The sequence below is a fragment of the Mixophyes fleayi genome, chromosome 4, assembly GCF_038048845.1.
Source record: "Mixophyes fleayi isolate aMixFle1 chromosome 4, aMixFle1.hap1, whole genome shotgun sequence".
Classification (NCBI taxonomy): Eukaryota; Metazoa; Chordata; class Amphibia; order Anura; family Limnodynastidae; genus Mixophyes; species Mixophyes fleayi.
In genome coordinates, this window is record NC_134405.1 from 159373934 (window position 1) to 159393983 (window position 20050).

General features: G+C 37.6%; 1 protein-coding gene across 2 annotated transcripts in view; it reads left to right on the top strand.

Annotated features, from left to right (window-relative positions):
• The window catches only part of PCLO (piccolo presynaptic cytomatrix protein), a 239553-nt gene that overhangs the window by 13164 nt on the left and 206339 nt on the right, over positions 1-20050 (top strand). For both annotated transcript variants that reach the window (XM_075208696.1, XM_075208697.1), the window contains exon 2: positions 8867-10208. In XM_075208696.1, coding sequence (XP_075064797.1) covers positions 8867-10208 — 1342 coding nt within the window. The remainder of the gene's footprint in view (positions 1-8866; positions 10209-20050) is intronic.

Below are 20050 nucleotides of genomic sequence, written 5' to 3' on the forward strand. Positions count from 1 at the left end.
TCACCATAAAGTCAGTAACCATCTTTAAATCCTATGTCTCCTGCTCTTTTGATTTACCTGATAACATGGGGCCTGTTTCATTAAGGATCTTAACTTAAGAAACTTCTTATTTAAGTCTCCTGGACAAAACCATGTTACAATTCACTGGAGGAGGAATGTATATTTTGGACCAATTTGCATTCTCTCTAATTACCTGTTTCACTGCAGACAGTGAAGAATTTTACAGCACAGCCAAAAACATAAGTGTTTGAAGGTATGTATATGGACTGCCCTCTCAAGGTATCCATTCCAATTAAGCTATCTGGTAGTTCAGATACCAACACTCCAGCAGGGAAAATTTTACCACTACCCAGGTGTGTTGTGAATTGGGGAGATGTGAAACATGAAATAGTGAGATATCTGCTCCTGTGTTAAACAAAGCTGTACATCTTATATGGCTCACATTTGGTTGCCTTTCATAAAGGATGTGGCACTTTCCACCCACATCCCCCAACCTCTGAACCTTGTACTGCTCAAGTGTTTTCTGTACTTCTGCATATGGGCTGGTCAGAGGCAGAACAGTGGGTTGTACTGTGGGAGTGGCATCACATATTCAACATCACTCATGGGCTTAGGGACAACACCCTTGTTTTTGAAGTGCTTTCCACTGTTTAAACAAATCTACAGTAGGCAGTAGATATACCATCTATTTTGTCTGTAGGTAATCCTGTATTTAACAAGTCAAGAAACATTTGTTTTCTAGTCACTTTGTATCGAGCACTGTGGTTGGGGGCTTATACTCTTTCAGTTGTCCCCCCATCCCTCTTGTTAACAGTGCTGCCAACTGACTCAGCATTGTACATGCATCAAATACAGTTGTCTCAGCAGTTTGTTTAACAGACATTCCAACATTCCAAATAAAATGGATTTCAAATAAGCAGGAGCTGTCTGCAACAATTGTGTCACCGTGTAGGGGGCTACTTTTAGCATATCGGGTCTTGTCCAAAGAAATGCCACAAAGAAAAAAGTTACTGCTACAGTTCCAAAATGTCTCTCTGTGCCAGACATGCCAATTCAGGCAATGTTTGGATCCATGCAACTGTATAAGACCACAGTGTTTTAGGTAGCAGATTAGATGGGGGGATTGTACACTTCTGCAATTATATCCCTCACGAAATGTAACAGTTAAAAAGAAGCCTCAGTTTCTCTTGCTCTATCCATGTATAACCTGCCATGGTGATCCACACTCAGAGAACTCAGTCCCACACTTTCAGTATTGGTTAACAACATCACACCATCCGCTCCAGTCTCCCACAGTCACAGTAACCAGCTTTACAATTCTTCATTATGTCTCTCTCTGTATTTATTCCCCATTTCCAAAAATTCTGCTGCTGTATATGATCTAGTCTCCTCAGTCATTCTAGACGTGGACTCTCATCTCTGTTGTTTAGTCATTATAGGTAACAAGTTTCCTGCTACTACTTCTGTGTATTCAATCTCTTCATCTGAGGAGTCTGCATCAGTTTGATTTAAATCCTCCTAAGCCTGTTCTTGCATGAGCGTCCTCACATGGACAGGATTGAGCGTTTTATCCCTTCTCCTCCTTTGTTGTTATCTATATACAACATCTACTACATACTTAGAAAATTGCTGCTCTAATTCGCCATTCTGTTTTACCTGATCTCTCATACACACTCGGAGCAGAGCCAGCTGCTCTTTTAATGCATGGTTCTCATCCATCAATCTTTCACATTTACTCTCCTGATCTACCATTACTTGTACACAGATATTCAACACAATAACACCTACTTGTTTTTGTCCCTTGTCATACCTTGATAGATCCATAATACATGTTGCCTGATTAGGGTCAGCCAGGGGCCAGTTGTTACATGTCTAATTACTTCATCATCATCATCATCATCATTTATTTATATAGCACCACTAATTCCGCAGCGCTGTACAGAGAACTCATTCACATCAGTCCCTGCCCCATTGGAGCTTACAGTCTAAATTCCCTAATATAGACACGCACTCACAGACAGACAGAGGGGGAGACAGACAGAGAGGGAGAGACTAGGGTCAATTTTGTTAGCAACCAATTAACCTACCAGTATGTTTTTGGAGTGTGGGAGGAAACCGGAGCACCCGGAGGAAAACCCACACAAACACAGGGAGAACATACAAACTCCACACAGATAAGGCCATGGTCGGGAATCGAACTCATGACCCCAGTGCTGTGAGGCAGAAGTGCTAACCACTTAGCCACTGTGCTTACTTCATACATGGGGTCCAGACTCCGGAACTAGGCCACCATGAATTAAGTAACTCTCCCTTCTTTTCCTTTGTCTTATTATGCTGCTTGAGCCACTGAAACATTTTGTCTAGTGTCAGTTTACAATCTCAATTACAGTTACAAGTATGCCAATTTTGTTCCCAGTGAAACATATTTTTATATAATACCAGTGATTTATTAAGTGAATATAGGAAACTACTATCAAATAAAACAAACAATAATTATGTGATTAAGTTACTATAATTCAGTAGTACAGTCAAGCAGTGGTCACAGTCCAGGGAGCCATGTTGTCATTTGACACCTGTATTCTTTTGGGATAAATGGTCTGGACACTGTCAATTCATCTGGTCACACGGGGATGCTACTATATACTTGTTAGTCACATTCTGATATAGAGGTTGTTAGAACGATGGCTCCCTGACTCATGACCATATATGGTAATAATATGAATACACAAATAGGATTCCCTCAGCACAGCATAGAAATGAATAGTTACATCATCCAAGTAGAAAAAATAGCTTATTGTATACATGACATTGCAGGTACATGATCTCATAAAAAGTACAATATCTTGATCACCCCTACACACTCTTTACACCTGGAGAGACAGTATGGGAGAAGGAAGCTGGAGGCAAGTGTGGGCCAAGTACTGTAAGGATGTAGTCACAAAATTGCAACTGAGGGTGGTTCAAATATGTAGCCAGTGATGATGATGACTATTAGCAGCACTATCTAGAGCCTTCTGATTGGCTGTTTATGAATTGACCTCCAGCTGATAGTACTTCATTCATCAGTGTTGTGGCTATATTATATGAATTAATTAAAGTAACTATTGACTGTCTATTCATATAGCAAAATAAACTAAATGCTGACTATACACCTGAAAATGTATTGTAGTGCATACAGTACTATTTGTTAACGTGATTTGTTTGATTTTTATCCCACACAGCCATAGATGTAAACTTAACTTGCTGAAAGAGTAGACGTAAACGAATAGTGAACCTTTTTATATTATGAATTGCGTTATTTGGATTATTAGATAGATATGAAAAGAGCAAATAAATAAAATGAATACATTTAAGATATTACAAAATGACCATAGAAAAGAGTAAAATAAAGGTAAATATAAATCACTCTCAAAGAATGTTGGTAATAAATCATATTGTATATGTTCACAAATGATAATTTACAGAAACGAGTGTAAACTGAATTATTGTCAGTGTTGTTCAATAACAGACCTGAGCAACTGGTAACTGTGCTGTCAGCTCCAGTAATAAAGCCTCCCTTGACGGAATAAAGAAGAGCAGTTTTTTTATATTTTTCCAAGCCCCGCTCCCTCATTACAGCCGGACATGTGCTTCTTACTGATAAAGAAATTGCTATAGCGTGTTTTTGATGATGAGGCAGAGCCAATGAAGTCTTTCAAGATTAATTGAATATGTCTGAGCCGCCATTAGTTAGCTAAGTATTGCAATTTTTAGTCAGCGATGCCTGAAATTTTCCATAGGAGAAATACAACGAAACAAGGGGTGAATATCTGAATTAATTAAAATGAAATATCAGTCTTTAATGATATTCATAAGTATATATATTCAATATGTAAAAAATGCAGAAACCATTAAAGCAGCAATCCCACAGATATTTTTAAGTGTGAATCTGATTCATTAATTTTTCATAGCTTTCCTCCTACAAATCATTATCTCTTTTTCAGTGTATCTCTGTGTCTCTGTGTAGCAGTCAGTCTGCTACATAGAAGCTCTCAGCATGTCATGAGATGGCAGAGAGAGGAGTGCAGACAGAGCTCAGAGTGGGGTCCAAAGCACCTCTGCTCACTACATCGTGTGACTTTGGTTGCCATGTTAGTCCAGAATCATAAATAATTATTAGCAGGCTAAAGAAGAAAAACAAGGGAAAATGGTAAATGTCAACATTCTTCTTACTACTTGCCACAGTGATTTATTTAATAAAAATTATTTAATGGAATTGCTTTAATTACAGTTTGTTTATGTTTTACTGTTATTGTAATGCAAATTAATTTTAATTGTAAATGTTAATGTATTCTGTTAAGTGCTCTTTATAACATTTCATTTGTTAACAATATAGAGCACATATTTGAGAAGTATTATTAAGTTCCAGTGTCACTTAAATTTACACCTTATGGTGGTAGACCTTTATAAAGTTTTCAATTTATGTCCTGTCTTTGTAATGACCAAGCCCTGTGCTATTCCCTTGCTAGTGTGGAAACCAGTGTCTGCCACAGTCAGCTAAAACAAAATTGCAATATGAATTTATTCCCCATCTCAAATGCTTACATATTATACAGAGTTTTTTGGGGGAAACAAGTGACACTGACATTTATGATAGATAATTTAAAATAGATATCTTATACTAAGAGACATGTCACCTTGTATTAGAAAAGTGACATAACAATACTAATCCTATCTAAAGTCATCTCTAACTTTGGATTTCCCCTGTAAAAATAAAACAAATGTAACACATACATTCATGCTAAATGTGCATATGTTATGCAGAGTAAATGTGAGGCCACAATAAATACCAGGCTCCTAATATCAGGGGCGCATGCAGGGGGGATTTATGGGTCTCCAGAAACCCCTCCCCTCCGCTAACGAAGTGCCCCACATAGCGGCACTGTACTATATAGCAGCCGTGGTCAGGGCCATCTTAACAACATTATGGGCCCCCGGGCAAAGCAGTGCACCAGGGCCTCTAGATATAGATATAGATATAGATATATAGATGTATACAGATACAGATATAGATATAGATCTATAGAGATAGATAGATGTACTTGCTCAGTGACCCTTGTAGGTTTTTTTTGCAGGTTTTTTTCTTTTACAGGATTATTTATTCTTATTAAGAGCTGTGCCTATGGGGCCCCATTGCCCGTGGGGCCCCTGGGCAGCTGCCCATCGTGCCCAATGGAAAAGATGGCCCTGGCCGTGGTGCTGTCAACGAAGCATCTGCGGTGGTGCTGTATTGTATACAGCACCGCCACGGACGCTTCTTTGACAGCCCTGCGGCTGCTGTACAGTACAGTGCTGCCGAAACGGAGCTGCGCTCTCTTTTTTAAAAAAAACATTTTTGGGTGCGCCCCTGAATATCTTAATATTTATTATCACAAATTTGGCACTATGTCCCTTTACTTGTAGCCTTAAAATGTACACTAGTTACGTGGACTAATGGTATACAATAAGGTGAAAAAATATCTTTTAAATTTGAAATGAAAATCAATTGAATTGGGAACTTTAAATTCATCAGAACTCCAGTAAAGGAACGCATTTGGAACTAGCCAATTATATTTTCCGTTTAATTTAGGAAGTTGCACTAAATTATTAAAAAAAATAAATATTTGCCCTATATAAAACCTATAAAATGAAAACATTTATATATATATAACACTATGCTACCGAAAATACTAATATGTTACCCTCACAAAATAAATTACTTTGTGTTGTTAAATATTGTAGGGATGAAATAAAAAACTAGATCATTTTCACATTATTCATACTCTCATTTTAAATTGTCAAGTATTTTATCCCAGGTGAATGTCAAAAGACAAACGTCAGTGCTCTACAGTTGTTAATGTTTAAATATTTAGAATCATTGGGCAATGTAAATAATTCTCAGACTACCAATTTAATATTTTAAGTACTGCTGGAAGCAACTAATCACTTTCTGATTGCAGGATTGTAAAACACTTTCTGATTGCATGGGCCTTCAATTTTGGTTATTTAAGCTTTGTTACATTGTCTTTACTTATTATTATCGGCTTCTCCACATTTCATCATGAGAAGTAAGCTTTTGGAAAGCAGTAGCAAGTTAAGTACCTTTTAAGCAGGCATCTGATAGTTATTTTGCTGAGCTGCCTGTCTACAAACCATTATCTCCGCAAAATCTCTCTGGAGGATGCAAAAAATATGGCTGCCAGTTGCACACGAGTTCACAGCTCTCAGCATGTCATGTCAAGGCAGAGAGGAGAGAAGGAGGAAGAGGATGTTACAGTGCACAAAACAGACATAGCTCAGAGAGGCAGTCCAAAGCCTTTCTGCTCACTACATCATGTGACTGTGGTTGCATGGTAGTACTTGACACTCTGCAGATTTATAAATCATTAATAGCAGTCTGAAGAAACAAACTAAGGAAAATGACTGATGTCAAACGTCTTCTTATAACCTGCTACAGTGATTTATCTTAAAAACACACACACCTAATTTGTCATGGGATTACTGATTTAACCTACTTATAAATCCCAGCAATGCACAGGTGTAAAGTCAAAGCATTTTGTATAATACCTTTGTTTCAACTGCAAAATTAGGGTTTTTTTTCTGGTGTAATGGAGGAACTCAGCACATGTTCTGTTTTTGTTATCCTTAGTTATGCCATTGTTTTCAATTAATTTTGCTCCATCTGTATGTACCTGTGTATTATTGTCAGATTTCTGGTTTCATGAATTTTATAGTAAATGTTTTATTAGTGACTTTCAGGCCTCATAATTTTTAATGTCCTCTTTTGCATATGTCAGTGGTTTCCGAGTTATGGTTTTTACATCTAGAAATGAAGCACTGGTGATTTGCATCAATTTGTGTGTCTGCAATTGTACCTGTACATTCCCAGAATGAAAGCAAAGGTTAAATCACAACATTGTGACTTGTGATTGACCCTCCTGATAACCCCTGCCCCCCCATTACAATGTTGAGAGTTTGTATGGTGGTTCTACTGTGAAGAACCAATGGAGCCCTAGAAAAAAAATGGCTGCACGGCACAGCCCCCAGGATTCCGGTTAGGGTGTGGAGAAACTTATTAAGATTGATTTTGTAGATGATAGTGAAGCTTTAACAGTTATATGGTTGTGTGACATCCTGGAATGGAATCTTGTAATGAGAAGATAACTGAAATATCTATTTTAAGAATGTACATTTGTATCAACTATATGGGCTTCCTTGAATTCTGTTATTGAAATAGAAGAGATTATGACGTTCACCTGTGAATGTGTATGTTCAGTGGATAGGTCTCATTTTATCTTTTGGAAAGCCCACATTTTTTGATAACATAAAACAGGGATACCCATGTAACATTAACTATATTCAGTCTATTAGCCATGGCATTTTTTGTTCGCTGTTTGATACTTACTATGAGCAAATGGTGGTAGTCCCGTCACACATACACCTTATAAATAAAGAGTTAAATAAATACATAAACAAAATGCTTATCCAAATGTTTTATAATGGGAAAACACATGAGAAAGTGTTGGCATTAACCCTGTTTTTAATATGGTAATTCACAATAAGTAAAAATAATTTTTTTAAAAATCTTCAGCATAATAGCTATTTAAAGTGCACGACTCCCTTTTTACAAAATTAACATCTAAATAGTTTGTAAAGATTCCTATTCAGCTTGTATATAGTTATAGGGCCATACAATATGTTGTATAAATCTTCCTTCTAAACATTTTCATACTGATATGTGACTGTACTGTAAATTATCTTGATAAAAAGACCTAAAAGTCTTAAAACTTTTAATGGAATAATCGTTTTTGTTGGTTTTGGATTTTCCGCAGGTTAAGTCTCCTGTGTCATCCACACGATATTAGATTGTTAAAGGTGTGCTGGGCTTTGACTATGCTGTATGATTGGAAGATGTGTTTGCGATGTATTCTTTTCTAAATGTTCAACTGGTTGATATTTAAGGTGGGCAGTACAGAACCAAAATCTAATGTCACTAAACATGTGTTTGAACATTTGAAATTGCTTATGTGGCCAAAGTGGCATTCACAAGTGCTTAAACATAACTCTGAATCTCTTACATACACTGAGTTCATATTAAAGTCACAAAGTGGCACGCAACATAACGTGAAACATGAGCAAAGGTATGCAGCACTCAAAGAGCTACAACTAAAAATAAGTAAAATATAAGAGTAATAATAATAATAATTATAAGAGTAAAATAAAAAATAAAAATAGTTAACAATTGGGACAATATTAACAGATGTTGCTCCAAGACTGTAACTGTAATTGAATCCCCTATGTAACCATAACAATGAAAGAGTTGTCACCATGCATAGGAAATTCAATATTATAGAAAAAAGATTCAATATTTTATCATATCAAATGTTTCATAGAAAATGCATAGCCAGTAATTACATAAAAAAGTATCACAGTTATATCCTATGACAGCCCAGAAAAATAATGACTGGTGAAAAGTAACTATGAACCATTTGAGATAATATCTCATATCAATCTATCTATAGCTATCTCTCTATATCTCTCTATCACAATATGAAGGTAATTCATACACATTTTTAATGATTAGCAACCATGTAGATGTAAATGAACCAGGATAAGTTATATGATAATTTGCCATGTCATTGCACATAAGATTCTCCTTTACATCGGTTTTGAATTATTGTAAGCATTTAAAAGAAAAAACACACACAGGTGGCCTATAATTAACTATTAAAGCAATAGACAATTAAGAAGGAAATTATTTAAAAAAATGTACTTACTTAATAAGTTAAAAAATATTTTCTGTGATATATTACTTCATACTTTTTACATATTTTTTCCATTATTGCAGAAATCAAAACATTGCTTCCCAGTCACCAAGACATCCAAGTAAACCTCCTGATCCAGGGCCAACAGGTCTAAGTAAAAGTAGAACCGTGGATGCTTTTAAAACTGAAATGAAAACACCTGGTCGAAGTCCATCAACTATGAGCTTGAGAGAACCCAAAACTAGACCTGATAACATAGAAGATCAGAAGACTGGTATGATGAGTGGTTTTCTGGCAGACAGTAATCCAATAAATATGGTCTCATCTGTAGTTAACAAATTTAATCCATTTGATGCAAAATCTGATTCCAGTGCACACAAAGAAGATCTGACTAAAAAGCAAAAAGAAAGCGAACATGAAAACAGAGAAGATCCTAAAGGAAATGTTAGACCTGCACCTCAATTACAACAGTCACCAGGACATGGCCAACATCAACAAGGATATGCTAAGCCCACAATACCAACTCAACAGCAGTCTACTAAATCTATACAACAACAATCTGAGACAAAGCCAGTGTCTACACAACAGAGTCCCGCAAGGACATCAACACAATCATCAAATGCTACAAAATTGCTTCCACACACTCCAAAAGAACCATTGCCTGACGTTGTAAACCCCATGAAACCCTTAATTAAAGAGCCAAAACATACTACCTCATTATCCCAAGTACAACAATATAAAAAAGAATCAATGGAGAAAGACATCTCTTCTAAATCATTACCACCAACTATGGAAAAGCAGAGCTTGCCACAAACAGGATTTTCAAAACTATTCACAGATGTATCTAAAATACTACCACAAACACTGGAGTCTGATAAACAGTCCACACAACCTCAAGGTACTGCCAAACAAACTATACAACAATCTGGTTCTATAAAGCCACAACCCCAGCAAGTGGTTGCTGCTCCAAATCTTCAACAGCAAGCATCAACCACGAAGCAACCATTACAGCAAGCCGGTCCTGAAAAGCAACAAGGACCTGCAACACAGCCACTGAAGAAGCAGACTCCACCCACAACAAGTGCAAGACAACCATTACAGAAACCACAGCCAACACAACTTAGTGACACTAAAAGGCCTGACCAGATATCAGGTAAATCAGTGCCTACTTCACAAACACAACCCATAAAAGAACTGCCACAGCAAACAGAAAAGGCATCTGAGCAGAGGGCAGTATCTAATAAACAGCAAGAAGACACATCACGGAAGGTGTCCAAAGCAGACACACAGACTATGTGTCCTCTGTGTAAAACAACCAAATTGCTGTTGGACACAAAAGAAAAAGCTAATTATAATACCTGCACCCAGTGTAAAGCTACTGTATGCAGTTTGTGTGGCTTCAATCCCAATCCACATATTACTGAGGTAAGTGAAGATTTTCAAGTCTGAAAAATAAAACAGGATATTTTTCAATGCAAGATAGTCAAGTGCAAAAAATAAATGCTATATTATAATTGATACATATTGTTTGCTTTAATTTTTACTTATGTGGCTGGAACATAATAAACTTTCTAATTGCTGTCATGTCTTTATATGTTGGGTTCCTGTCTTTATATGTTACCCTACTTATCAGTGTATTGGGCCTCATTTAGTGTTAGGCAAAGTGGCACCAAATTTAAAATCTGCAACACAGTTTAGAGTTTAAATAATCTAAATATTAAAATAAATGTGCCCAGTATTTGTGTGCTACAGTACATGCAAAAACTGGCAGTATTTTCTCTGAATACAAAAGAACAAAATGCATTTGCACCACATGCATCTCATCATGGTTTGGTCAGGTGCAAATTTGCACCCGTTAGCTGGAGTTTGCTTCCAAATCTAAATGAGACCCAGTATGTGCAAACTAGGAAGTAGATCTGATATCGCTAAAGCTGCCCAAATATGGGCAGATCCAATCTCTCAGCTGTGTGCTCGGATCTCCTGTCCAGTTGTCCACAGAGGTATAAGATCAGTCATCAGTCAACTGGATATTTAGACAGTCACAATGACATGTGGCCAGTACTGATCAGATGTAGATTATGTCTGCTGGTTATTTTGTAGCCTCACACAGAATATGTGGTCTAAAATATTTGTGGGCTGCTTGAGCTATGTTGCTTTTTTTTTACACTGTTTATGTATGTTTGTTTTAGTTTTTGGTATTTTTTGTCTTGATGGAGAAGCTGGTTCATTCCTCTTAATCTACGCATGTAAGCAATGCCTATTTAGAATATGGTTGCAAAGACACTTAAACTGGGACCACACTTAGAGGGCCCACCTGAAACAGAATTTGTCACTGGTTCATGAAGGATTTACACATTTTATTACTATAGCAGATTGTTTCAGATATCAGTTATCAGTAATCACAATAACATTGAGGTGCATGGTGTGTTTTTGTACTATCTTTAGTTGGATATTATTTTCCCTGTACAAGTCACAAGGAGAGGAGCAAATTATTACAAATAAAGTGGTTATCTCAATTAAAAACCCTAAGGACAGTACCACTGGTGTTGCATTTGCATCAAAAAACGTAAGGGTAAACTGCATGTGAAAACATATATAAATGCTATGCAATGGTGCATATATGATAACTGTTTGATATGCAGTTTACATGCACTTGATACATTTTAATTTGTCTGCTAATGTGTCCAGAATGCAAATGAAACAGACCTATTCATTTCAATAGCCCATTCATTTCAATGGGGTTTCCTCATGTGCGCTACATGTAGAAACCCTATTGAAATGAAGGAGCCTTTGAAATAAATAAGAAGGCTCCCTACATACAGAAATCATTTTAAAAATCTGGCAGCGTTCCACCTATTCTTCAATCAGTCCCAACACTAGACATCCTAGTCTTGTTCAAAATAACACAGGGGTACAACAAGCATGCCCTGCTATAGCAAAAACCAGTTCCAAGCTAGACAGTCTAGGCTGGTTACCACTAAAACAGGGGGACATTGAGAGTGTAGTCCCTATGCTAGAAGGGAAACCACCAGACAGCCTGGACTAGTTCCCACTTTTATCAGGGAGAACACAAGCATTTTGTATACCCCCTCTATGGCATTAAAAGTTCCCGTCAGAGACATTCACATCACTTTAAATCGCGACTCTTACATTTATGCTATTAAGAGGGCAGTGTGAGGACCCGGCAGTTGTGTAATGTATTTTAGGAAGGGCTGAACAGTAGATAGGTCTTTGCATTGCCCTCCTAAATGTAAGAGTCGCGATTTATAGTGACGTGAATGTCATTGACAGGAACTTGTAATGCCTGAAATCTTCGCACTCTGTTTTTCAATCAGTCAAAATTGACAGCTTCTCGGGATTACAGCGATCGGGATTTGACAGTCACTGTAACTGCTGTCGGCATTGGCACCTTCGCAAATGTGACTGTCACTGGGTTAGGGGTCCCAAAAATCTTTTTGTATTATAATAAAATAGTAAACATATGTACATAAAACCGACACACAATGTAATTATTTATTTATTTATTTATTTATTCATTATCATTCATTTGTATAGACACCTTATTATGCGGCTCATTCCAAAAAATATTGAGTCATTCACCTCAGTGTCAGCTCCATCGGAGCTTACAGTCTAAATTCCCTACATTTTTGTCAGAAGCCAATTAACCTACCAGTATGTTTTTGGACTATGGGAGGAAATTGAACCATCCAAAGGAAACCCACACAAACACTGAGAAAACATACAGACTTCACACATTCCCTTCATCAGATTCAAACTCATGACCCCAGGTAATGATGCAGCAATGGTAGCCACTGTGCCACCTTGCTGGCAAATCAACTTTTTTTTTTTAACTCAAATTTTTTATTGCATAATAAAGTATGAAGGACATAAACATAGGACAACAAACATTTTGATTGAAATAATCACAGGGCAGAGTAGATATCCAATAATGTCACTTACAAAACAGTAAAATGTATTGCAATATAACAAGATAGTGATGGGTAAGGGACGAGAGGGAAAGGGAGTGGGCATTGGGGGGGGAGTAGGGTAGGCAAGGGGGGGGGAAATGGCCGTCTCATGGGGTATACTAAGAAGAGCATGTTCACCTTTAGAAGGGAGCGCTATCAGGTCTGCATGGGAGTATTTTAAAGTAGTAAGGGGGTCGGTATTATCTGGCATTGTGTAGGGGGAGATTATTTGGAGGAAGAGAAAATTGCGGTGATCCTAGGCATAAAGCCAGGGGGCCCAAATTTGATGGAATTTGTCTTCTTTGTCTCGCAGTAGCGACGTGATTTTTTCCATGTTGGCAATGAACCATATATATGATCTAAGAGAAGAGATGCGGGGGGAGTCCGCCTGTTTCCAAAATTTAGCAATCAGGCATCTAGCGGCTGCCAGGACATGTGAAGCAAGTTTTGCAGAGTGGGTGTCTAGGTCTTGTATAGGATAACACAGTAGGAAGGACCATGGGTTCTTCCTAATAGGGCATTGGAGGAGGGAGGAGAGAAGTCTCTAAACCCTGTCCCAGAAGGAGGAAATAACAGGGCATGACCACCAAATATGGACGAAGGTGCCTCGATGACCACAGTTTCTCCAGCAATCGGGAGAGGCTGACTGGTACATCTTTGCGAGCCTGTCAGGTGTGAGATACCACCTGTAGTAAACTCTGTACGCATTTTCCTTAATTAATGTGGAGATGGAACTAGAAGCCACATTCAGCCTGATGGTCTCCCAGCAGTCCTCCTCCGGGGGAGGCCCCAGATCCCTCTCCCACTCCCTCTCATGTGCGTTCCCGGAAGGCACCAACTTCTCCAGTAGAAGACTATACAAGGACGAGATCATACCCCTTCGCAAAGGGGAAGAAAGGCAGAGAGATTCAAATTGGGAGGGGGAGTGAGGTGAATTGTCCGACAGGAGTGACAGGAGGAAGTGCCGAACCTGTAGATATTGGTAGAAAGGCGGGTGAAAGTTAGGGACTCTGGAACAGAGGGCGTCATAGGCTATAGGCCTACCTCGCTCAAGGAGGTTTCCCGCAAATCGAAATCCCGTCCTGGTCCATAGCCGAGAAAAAGATCGGGACATTCCCGGAGGGAAGGTTGGGTTAGTTGGGTTATGCCACAGGGGCATAATGTGCAGAGGGTTAGGGAAGATAGAGAGATGGCCCTTGCAGGTCTCCCAGATCCGAGCCGCAAACTCCAGAGTTGGAAAACGTTTGGTTAATGTCTTCCGAATATCAGAGGGAACTCCCCAAAGGCCAGATAGGCCGGGTATGGAGAGATAGGCAGCCTCCAGGTCTGCCCATGCATGAGATGCCGGAGGAGCAAACGAGGAGACCACTGAGCTGAGCTGGGCCGCCCAGTAGTAGGCCTTGAGGTCGGGAAAGCCCCTGCCTCCGCAGCCCTTAGGTTTTTTGAGTAGTGCCAGTCGAAGCCTGGGAGGCCTGCCACGCCAGACAAATTTAGAAAGGTGTTGTTGCATAGAGTAAATTTCGGATAGGGGTATTCCCACAGGCAGTGTCTGGAAAAGGTAAAGAAGTTGTGGGAGAACAGTCATTTTTACAGCAATGATCCTGCCCAGCCACGAGATGATTAGGGTTCTCCAGGAGAGGATGTCTGATTTGAGTTTGTGGAAGAGAGCTGGATAGTTCTCCTGATATAGGGATTCATATGAGGTGGTTATATTTACTCCCAGGTATTTTAATTTTTTCTTCTGCCATCTAAAGTGAAAATGGGAGGTGAGGTCACAGCAGTCCTGTGAGGGCACAGTAAGAAATAGGGCTTCGGATTTTGTAATATTGATTTTATAGCTGGCAAATCAACTTTTAATGCAATAAGAACTTCCCACTATATCTTTTTTTTTTACCAATTTCTTGATTTATAATTAAGTTGGATCAACTGAGATTGTCTTTTGCTACTCAGCCAATCACAAGTGGTTCATTTCAATTGCCTATTTTTTTTCTATGAGGTTTCTAAAAGTAGTGCACAGCCCCATTGCAGTGAATGGACAATTGAATGGAATAGGAATACAGCACAACAATGGTATAAACTTGAGGCCTCATTTAGAGTTGGACATAAGTCCAACTGTTAGGCACAACATTCCACTTGGTACAATGTAAGTTGCAAGTGCAAAACTAGTTTGAGTAGGCTGCATCTCCAGACATGCTTGACTTCTGTGTGCTGCTACTGCTGCTGATGATATGTCTTTACTAGCAAAAAATAAATAAATAAGTAATGGGAGGAAAAAATGTGCCCCCACCCTTCCAAGTACCAGCACTCATAGTCTGGGCTGTTTACATCAAATGCAGGGGAAAAAAACAGTGCTTGGGCCCAACGCAAAAGCTGCAAACAGATGATCCCACTGACAATGAGACCTGCAGACATGTGTAATAGTGGGAACCAGCCCCAACCTGGTTAGCTTGGGGCATAATACCATAGGGGGATCGGGTCCAGAAAAAAAGTAGCCATATTCCAACCTCCTTGGTGTGGTGTGAAGGTTAGGGTATTAGGTCAAATATTAAATAATAGCACTCTATTTTGTGTCACTACTGGTTCCAGCAAACCTGGATATATATTAATTGAACTACAAGTATCAGAATGCCCGGGCAGTATGGTTATATTGGGACCTTTAGTGCCACAAAGTACAATTAAATAAAAACACTAATACTGTAACAAATTCCTTTATTTTATATACCCATTCATTTCTTGCCATTTAAATATCTAGGTATCTTCTTTAATGTTTCTGTCCTTCTTTTTTCAATCTTCTTTTCTTCTGTCTTCCATTAATCCAATGGCTAAAATGGATATCTGAGTATTCATATATTCAATTATCATTGCAATGGAAGCATTATGGGACCAAATATAACAAATATCATATAAAATTGCAATTTGCAGTGATTTATTCCTCAGACATTAAGAGAAATGTAATTTCATTGAGTAGAAACAGTAAGTTTACCCTTTGCTTCTATAGTTAATATGGTCCCCTTTGCCAGAAATATCTTCATCTAAGCATTTCTGGTAAACGTTTATCAGTCTTACATGAACTGGGGAGAATATTGGCTCATTCTCTAAACAGAACTGTTTGAACTGTTTGAAGGCTTTCTTACATGTACAGCAAGATAGATAAACTCTTTAACTCTTCTTAAACCCTACTTTTTTCTCTGAAATTCATTCTTAACTAGTACACTGACCATGTAATAAGAATTATCAAAAGAGTCTATTAATCATTTATGTAGTTATAGTTTTTTTCTAATTTGTTTTTTAAAAAGTGTTTTCCTTACAATGCAAAATACTAGAATTTTAGCTTTAAAAATAAATCAAACCAGAAATTATATTAAAGCATTCACTGATAGTAATGATTAAATATTTGTTTGTAAAACACTGCATAATACGTAAGTGCTATGTAAGTAACTGTTCATAAAGAAGATAAACTTTGACTATGTGAAAAACTATTTTGGCAAACTTCTGCAAAGATGACGAATTTTATTACTTAATTACACTATTATATTTTTGGCCTTTATGCTAAAAAAGCCACCCCTAAAAATAGCGTGTTCACGCATGTAAGCTGAGTCATAGGCATCTTAAGAGAAGTCCAGCTCTGCACCTGTAGTATATATGTCAGGTTTATGTCAGGCTTATGTCAGGCATACATACACCCATTACTCATACACATACATACAACTAGGCCATAAGCAAAAAAAGTGAAAAGTGAAAAAAACATTCACTATTAGGCATGATATAACACAGCATAATACTCCTTCTTGCAAACACATTAGTATTTTCTTCTACAAAGATACGTCCACAAAATCCTATAATATATGCACAATCATTGCAGAAAACACATATCAGCCTTAGAGGTGAATTCGCAATCAGAACCAACTAGATAGTGCTGGGGCCGGTCATCATCATCCACATGTATTTGCACCTACCTTCTAGCCGACTCCTGAGAGATGTGTATGTATCTCCATGCTGGTCTACTTCAGTCCTATTTGCGTGAACACACTCTTACTGCACTCAGCCTACATTAGACAGCTCCTTCAGGGACACCATTAGACTTGTCTCCCCCATAGTAAAATTTGATAGAGTCCCTCTTTCCATTATCATAAAGGCATACCCATCTGGTCTGCTCCATCCTCTGTATCCAACAGGACAAAGTACTAAATGCATTAATTGTAATAACTATTTTTTTTATCCATTTATATAGTGCTTTTCTCTCCATAGCACTTTACATTTTGCAGGCGGTGAGGCAGCCATCTTGGGGGTGACTTCAATTGCTGTCCTATGTAATCACTTACATCACTCCCTGCCCTATTGGAGCTTATAATCTAAATTTCCTAATTTTCATCTTGGTCAGAGCCCACTACGTTTTGGACTCCATAGGAGTTGCATGCTGTACTATGGCTATAGCTTTGCCTTTGAACATCATAAATAGATGATGATATATCCTTCCATCTGTGCGAGTACACACTAATGTAACTAAATTAATTATTATTTCAGACCTCACCTCTACATTTAGAAGAGAGGGAATTTTGTAGTAAAGGAGTTGGTTTTTAAAGTTTGGTGTTACTCTGTATTTAACATTCAGTACTAACTATATACTTAACTTTTCTGCGTGTCCAGCTTGTTTGAAATCACCCATATAATCTATTATCTTGGAAAGCATACATACTGTACATAGGCATTACCATAATAGTGATTTTGACGCCAATAGGGTTTGTTGGATTATTTCACAACTCCTGACAGCTTTTCCAATTTGGTGGGTTATATGAAAGATAGCGCTATAACATGGCTATTTATGCTTCATGCTTGATGTATGGTTTATGAAATAATATATGTTATGCAGATCTCTAGAATTAGATTATTTCCAGTAAAGACTGCTGCTGTCATATTGTTATAGGTTAGCCAAGGTACAGGGGCAAAATAGTTCCTTTCAGTAGTAATGTGAAACTATCTCTCGATCTGACTGGATACAGTTCAATTTCACATTGCTGCTGTAACTGGAAACAGTGTAATTGAGATGCTATGTAGAAAGTTGCAGTGCTTAGGATAGCTCATACGGGATCCTGTCTGTTCAAGCCACTTTTGTAGACTATACTACAGTTTAATTAGACCATTTAAGATGAGATTGTCACCAACAGTCTGTATAGATAAAAAGGTCTATTTTGTAAATACCCCTACCAATTTCTTCTTACATGTACATTGTACTGCATAAGTGCTGTCTGATTTGTTGATTCTTTTGGCAAACACTTGTGTTATAAATAATTTAGATGTTATGTGTGTAATTGTTTATCCTTTGCTCTATTGAAGATCCATTATATTTACTGTTGCAGTCATAATTTAAAACAGAAATACATTCTTTGTTAAGGTATCTTTTAAGGTACATGTGTTTTTTACATGTGTTTTTCATTTATAGATTGTATAAGGAGTTTCATAAGAGCAGCCACTAACATAAAAAAATGCTCACAAAAGTATTTTACAATTTTAAGTATAAATATATATTTCTTTATGTCTTTGTCCAAAATGAGAGTTTTGATTTTTGAATGTTTTTAATAGGTGAGTCAATTTTCATCCATACTTTTTGTTTGTAAGCTTTACAATCCTCTTTAACTATACTTGAAAAGGAGTGTTGTCTTGCCGAAGCCATCTTCCATAACAATATGCCTTTACGAAAACATACATCCAGACATTCTTGGGACAGATGCAATTAGCTCAGATGTTCCTAAGAACATCGCGGCTGTGCACTTTTACCGTTACTACGGTAGAAATAGCCGCTCATTGTTCCTTGCACCTCTATGTGGAGCAAGGAAAAATGAACGGATATTTCTGTAAAAAGATCCACCGCAAACTATCTCTGGACTGGTCGCTAGACACTCCGCAGCTAATTGAATCTGCACCATAGAACTTATTTGCAGAATTTATTGATGGCTTCAAATACACAACATTTTGGGATAGGACCCTTGCTTTATCAGGTGTCACTTAATAAAAGCATTTTATTAAAACATTGTGTATTTGGAAAAAACTGTGATTGAGAGAACTTACGCACGTTTGTTTTACAGCCAGTTTGGGTCTTCACAAATAAGCGCTTTCTCTGCGCCTGTGTTCTGTCAATCTATCAAAATGCACCTGAAAATAGGGATGATGGTTTTCTATGGAGTTATGTACACACCAGCCTTCCTTGTCTGCCCCAAGTGACAGATCAGTGCAGGAAAAATAAAGCCTGCTCTATTTTTCTGTGTTTATTAATTACTGTTTGCTGATAGCTGATATGTATGGACCACTGTTCTCTTTCAGATGAGCAATATGGAAAGTATTATGTTACAAATTTAATTTGCTAGGAGAAATCCTGCAGATTGTGAATGCAGCCATTCAGGGTGGAATCCTCATTAGATTTGACTTTTAACTCTTTCTTTTCTGAATTGTTCATCTTCTAGAGAGCATTGCTAAATCACAGTATTTTCATAGGAACCAATGTTATTTGGAGGTGCCTAATTTATCCTGACTTTGATGCCAATGAACATACCTCAGAGAAAGAACCATTATATTGGGCAGTATTTTGCTGGACAGAGAGGGTAAATAATCAACCTTGGTGCATTTATGAAAGAAAAGTAACCAGCATACTTACACACGGTTATTTTATCTAATAAACTAGGTATCTTAAAATATCTGTTTAAGATTTCACCCATTGCTAATTTTTTCCAATGAAAGACAGCCTGATTTGATTTTTTTTCCCAACATCATCATACAAAAAACATTCACACTGATTGTTATACCTTTCTTCTGTAAACAGTCAAATAGTATATTTTAACAAGATTGTTTACTGTGTATCAGCTGGGATGTTTGTCAAAGTAAACAGATTTTTTAACACTTGAGTAAATTATACATTGATATGCATTGCTAAAGAGGTCAACCGCAGCCAGCCATCTGCACCTTTGTTATGTCTCCTGGCAACTGTAATTCACTACTATGCTACACCATGTGACCAGCCGTACTGTGCCCTGTGTAAGCCAGGGCAGGAAGTGCATTTGACTCTTTGTTTAAACAGACAAGATAATCTGTATTTATAAATCCTGCTAATATTTGGTTAGTTGCTTGCTCCTGTGGAGCAAGCAACTAACAATACTGCTTTTTACAATTCTGCTAATTTTAAAATGTTTCATACTTCTGCGAGTAATGGTGCAGCCAGATTTATTATTATTATTATTATTATTATTATTATTATTATTATTCAACTAATATTTATTATTGCGTATATTATGCTTGCTATCATTTCAA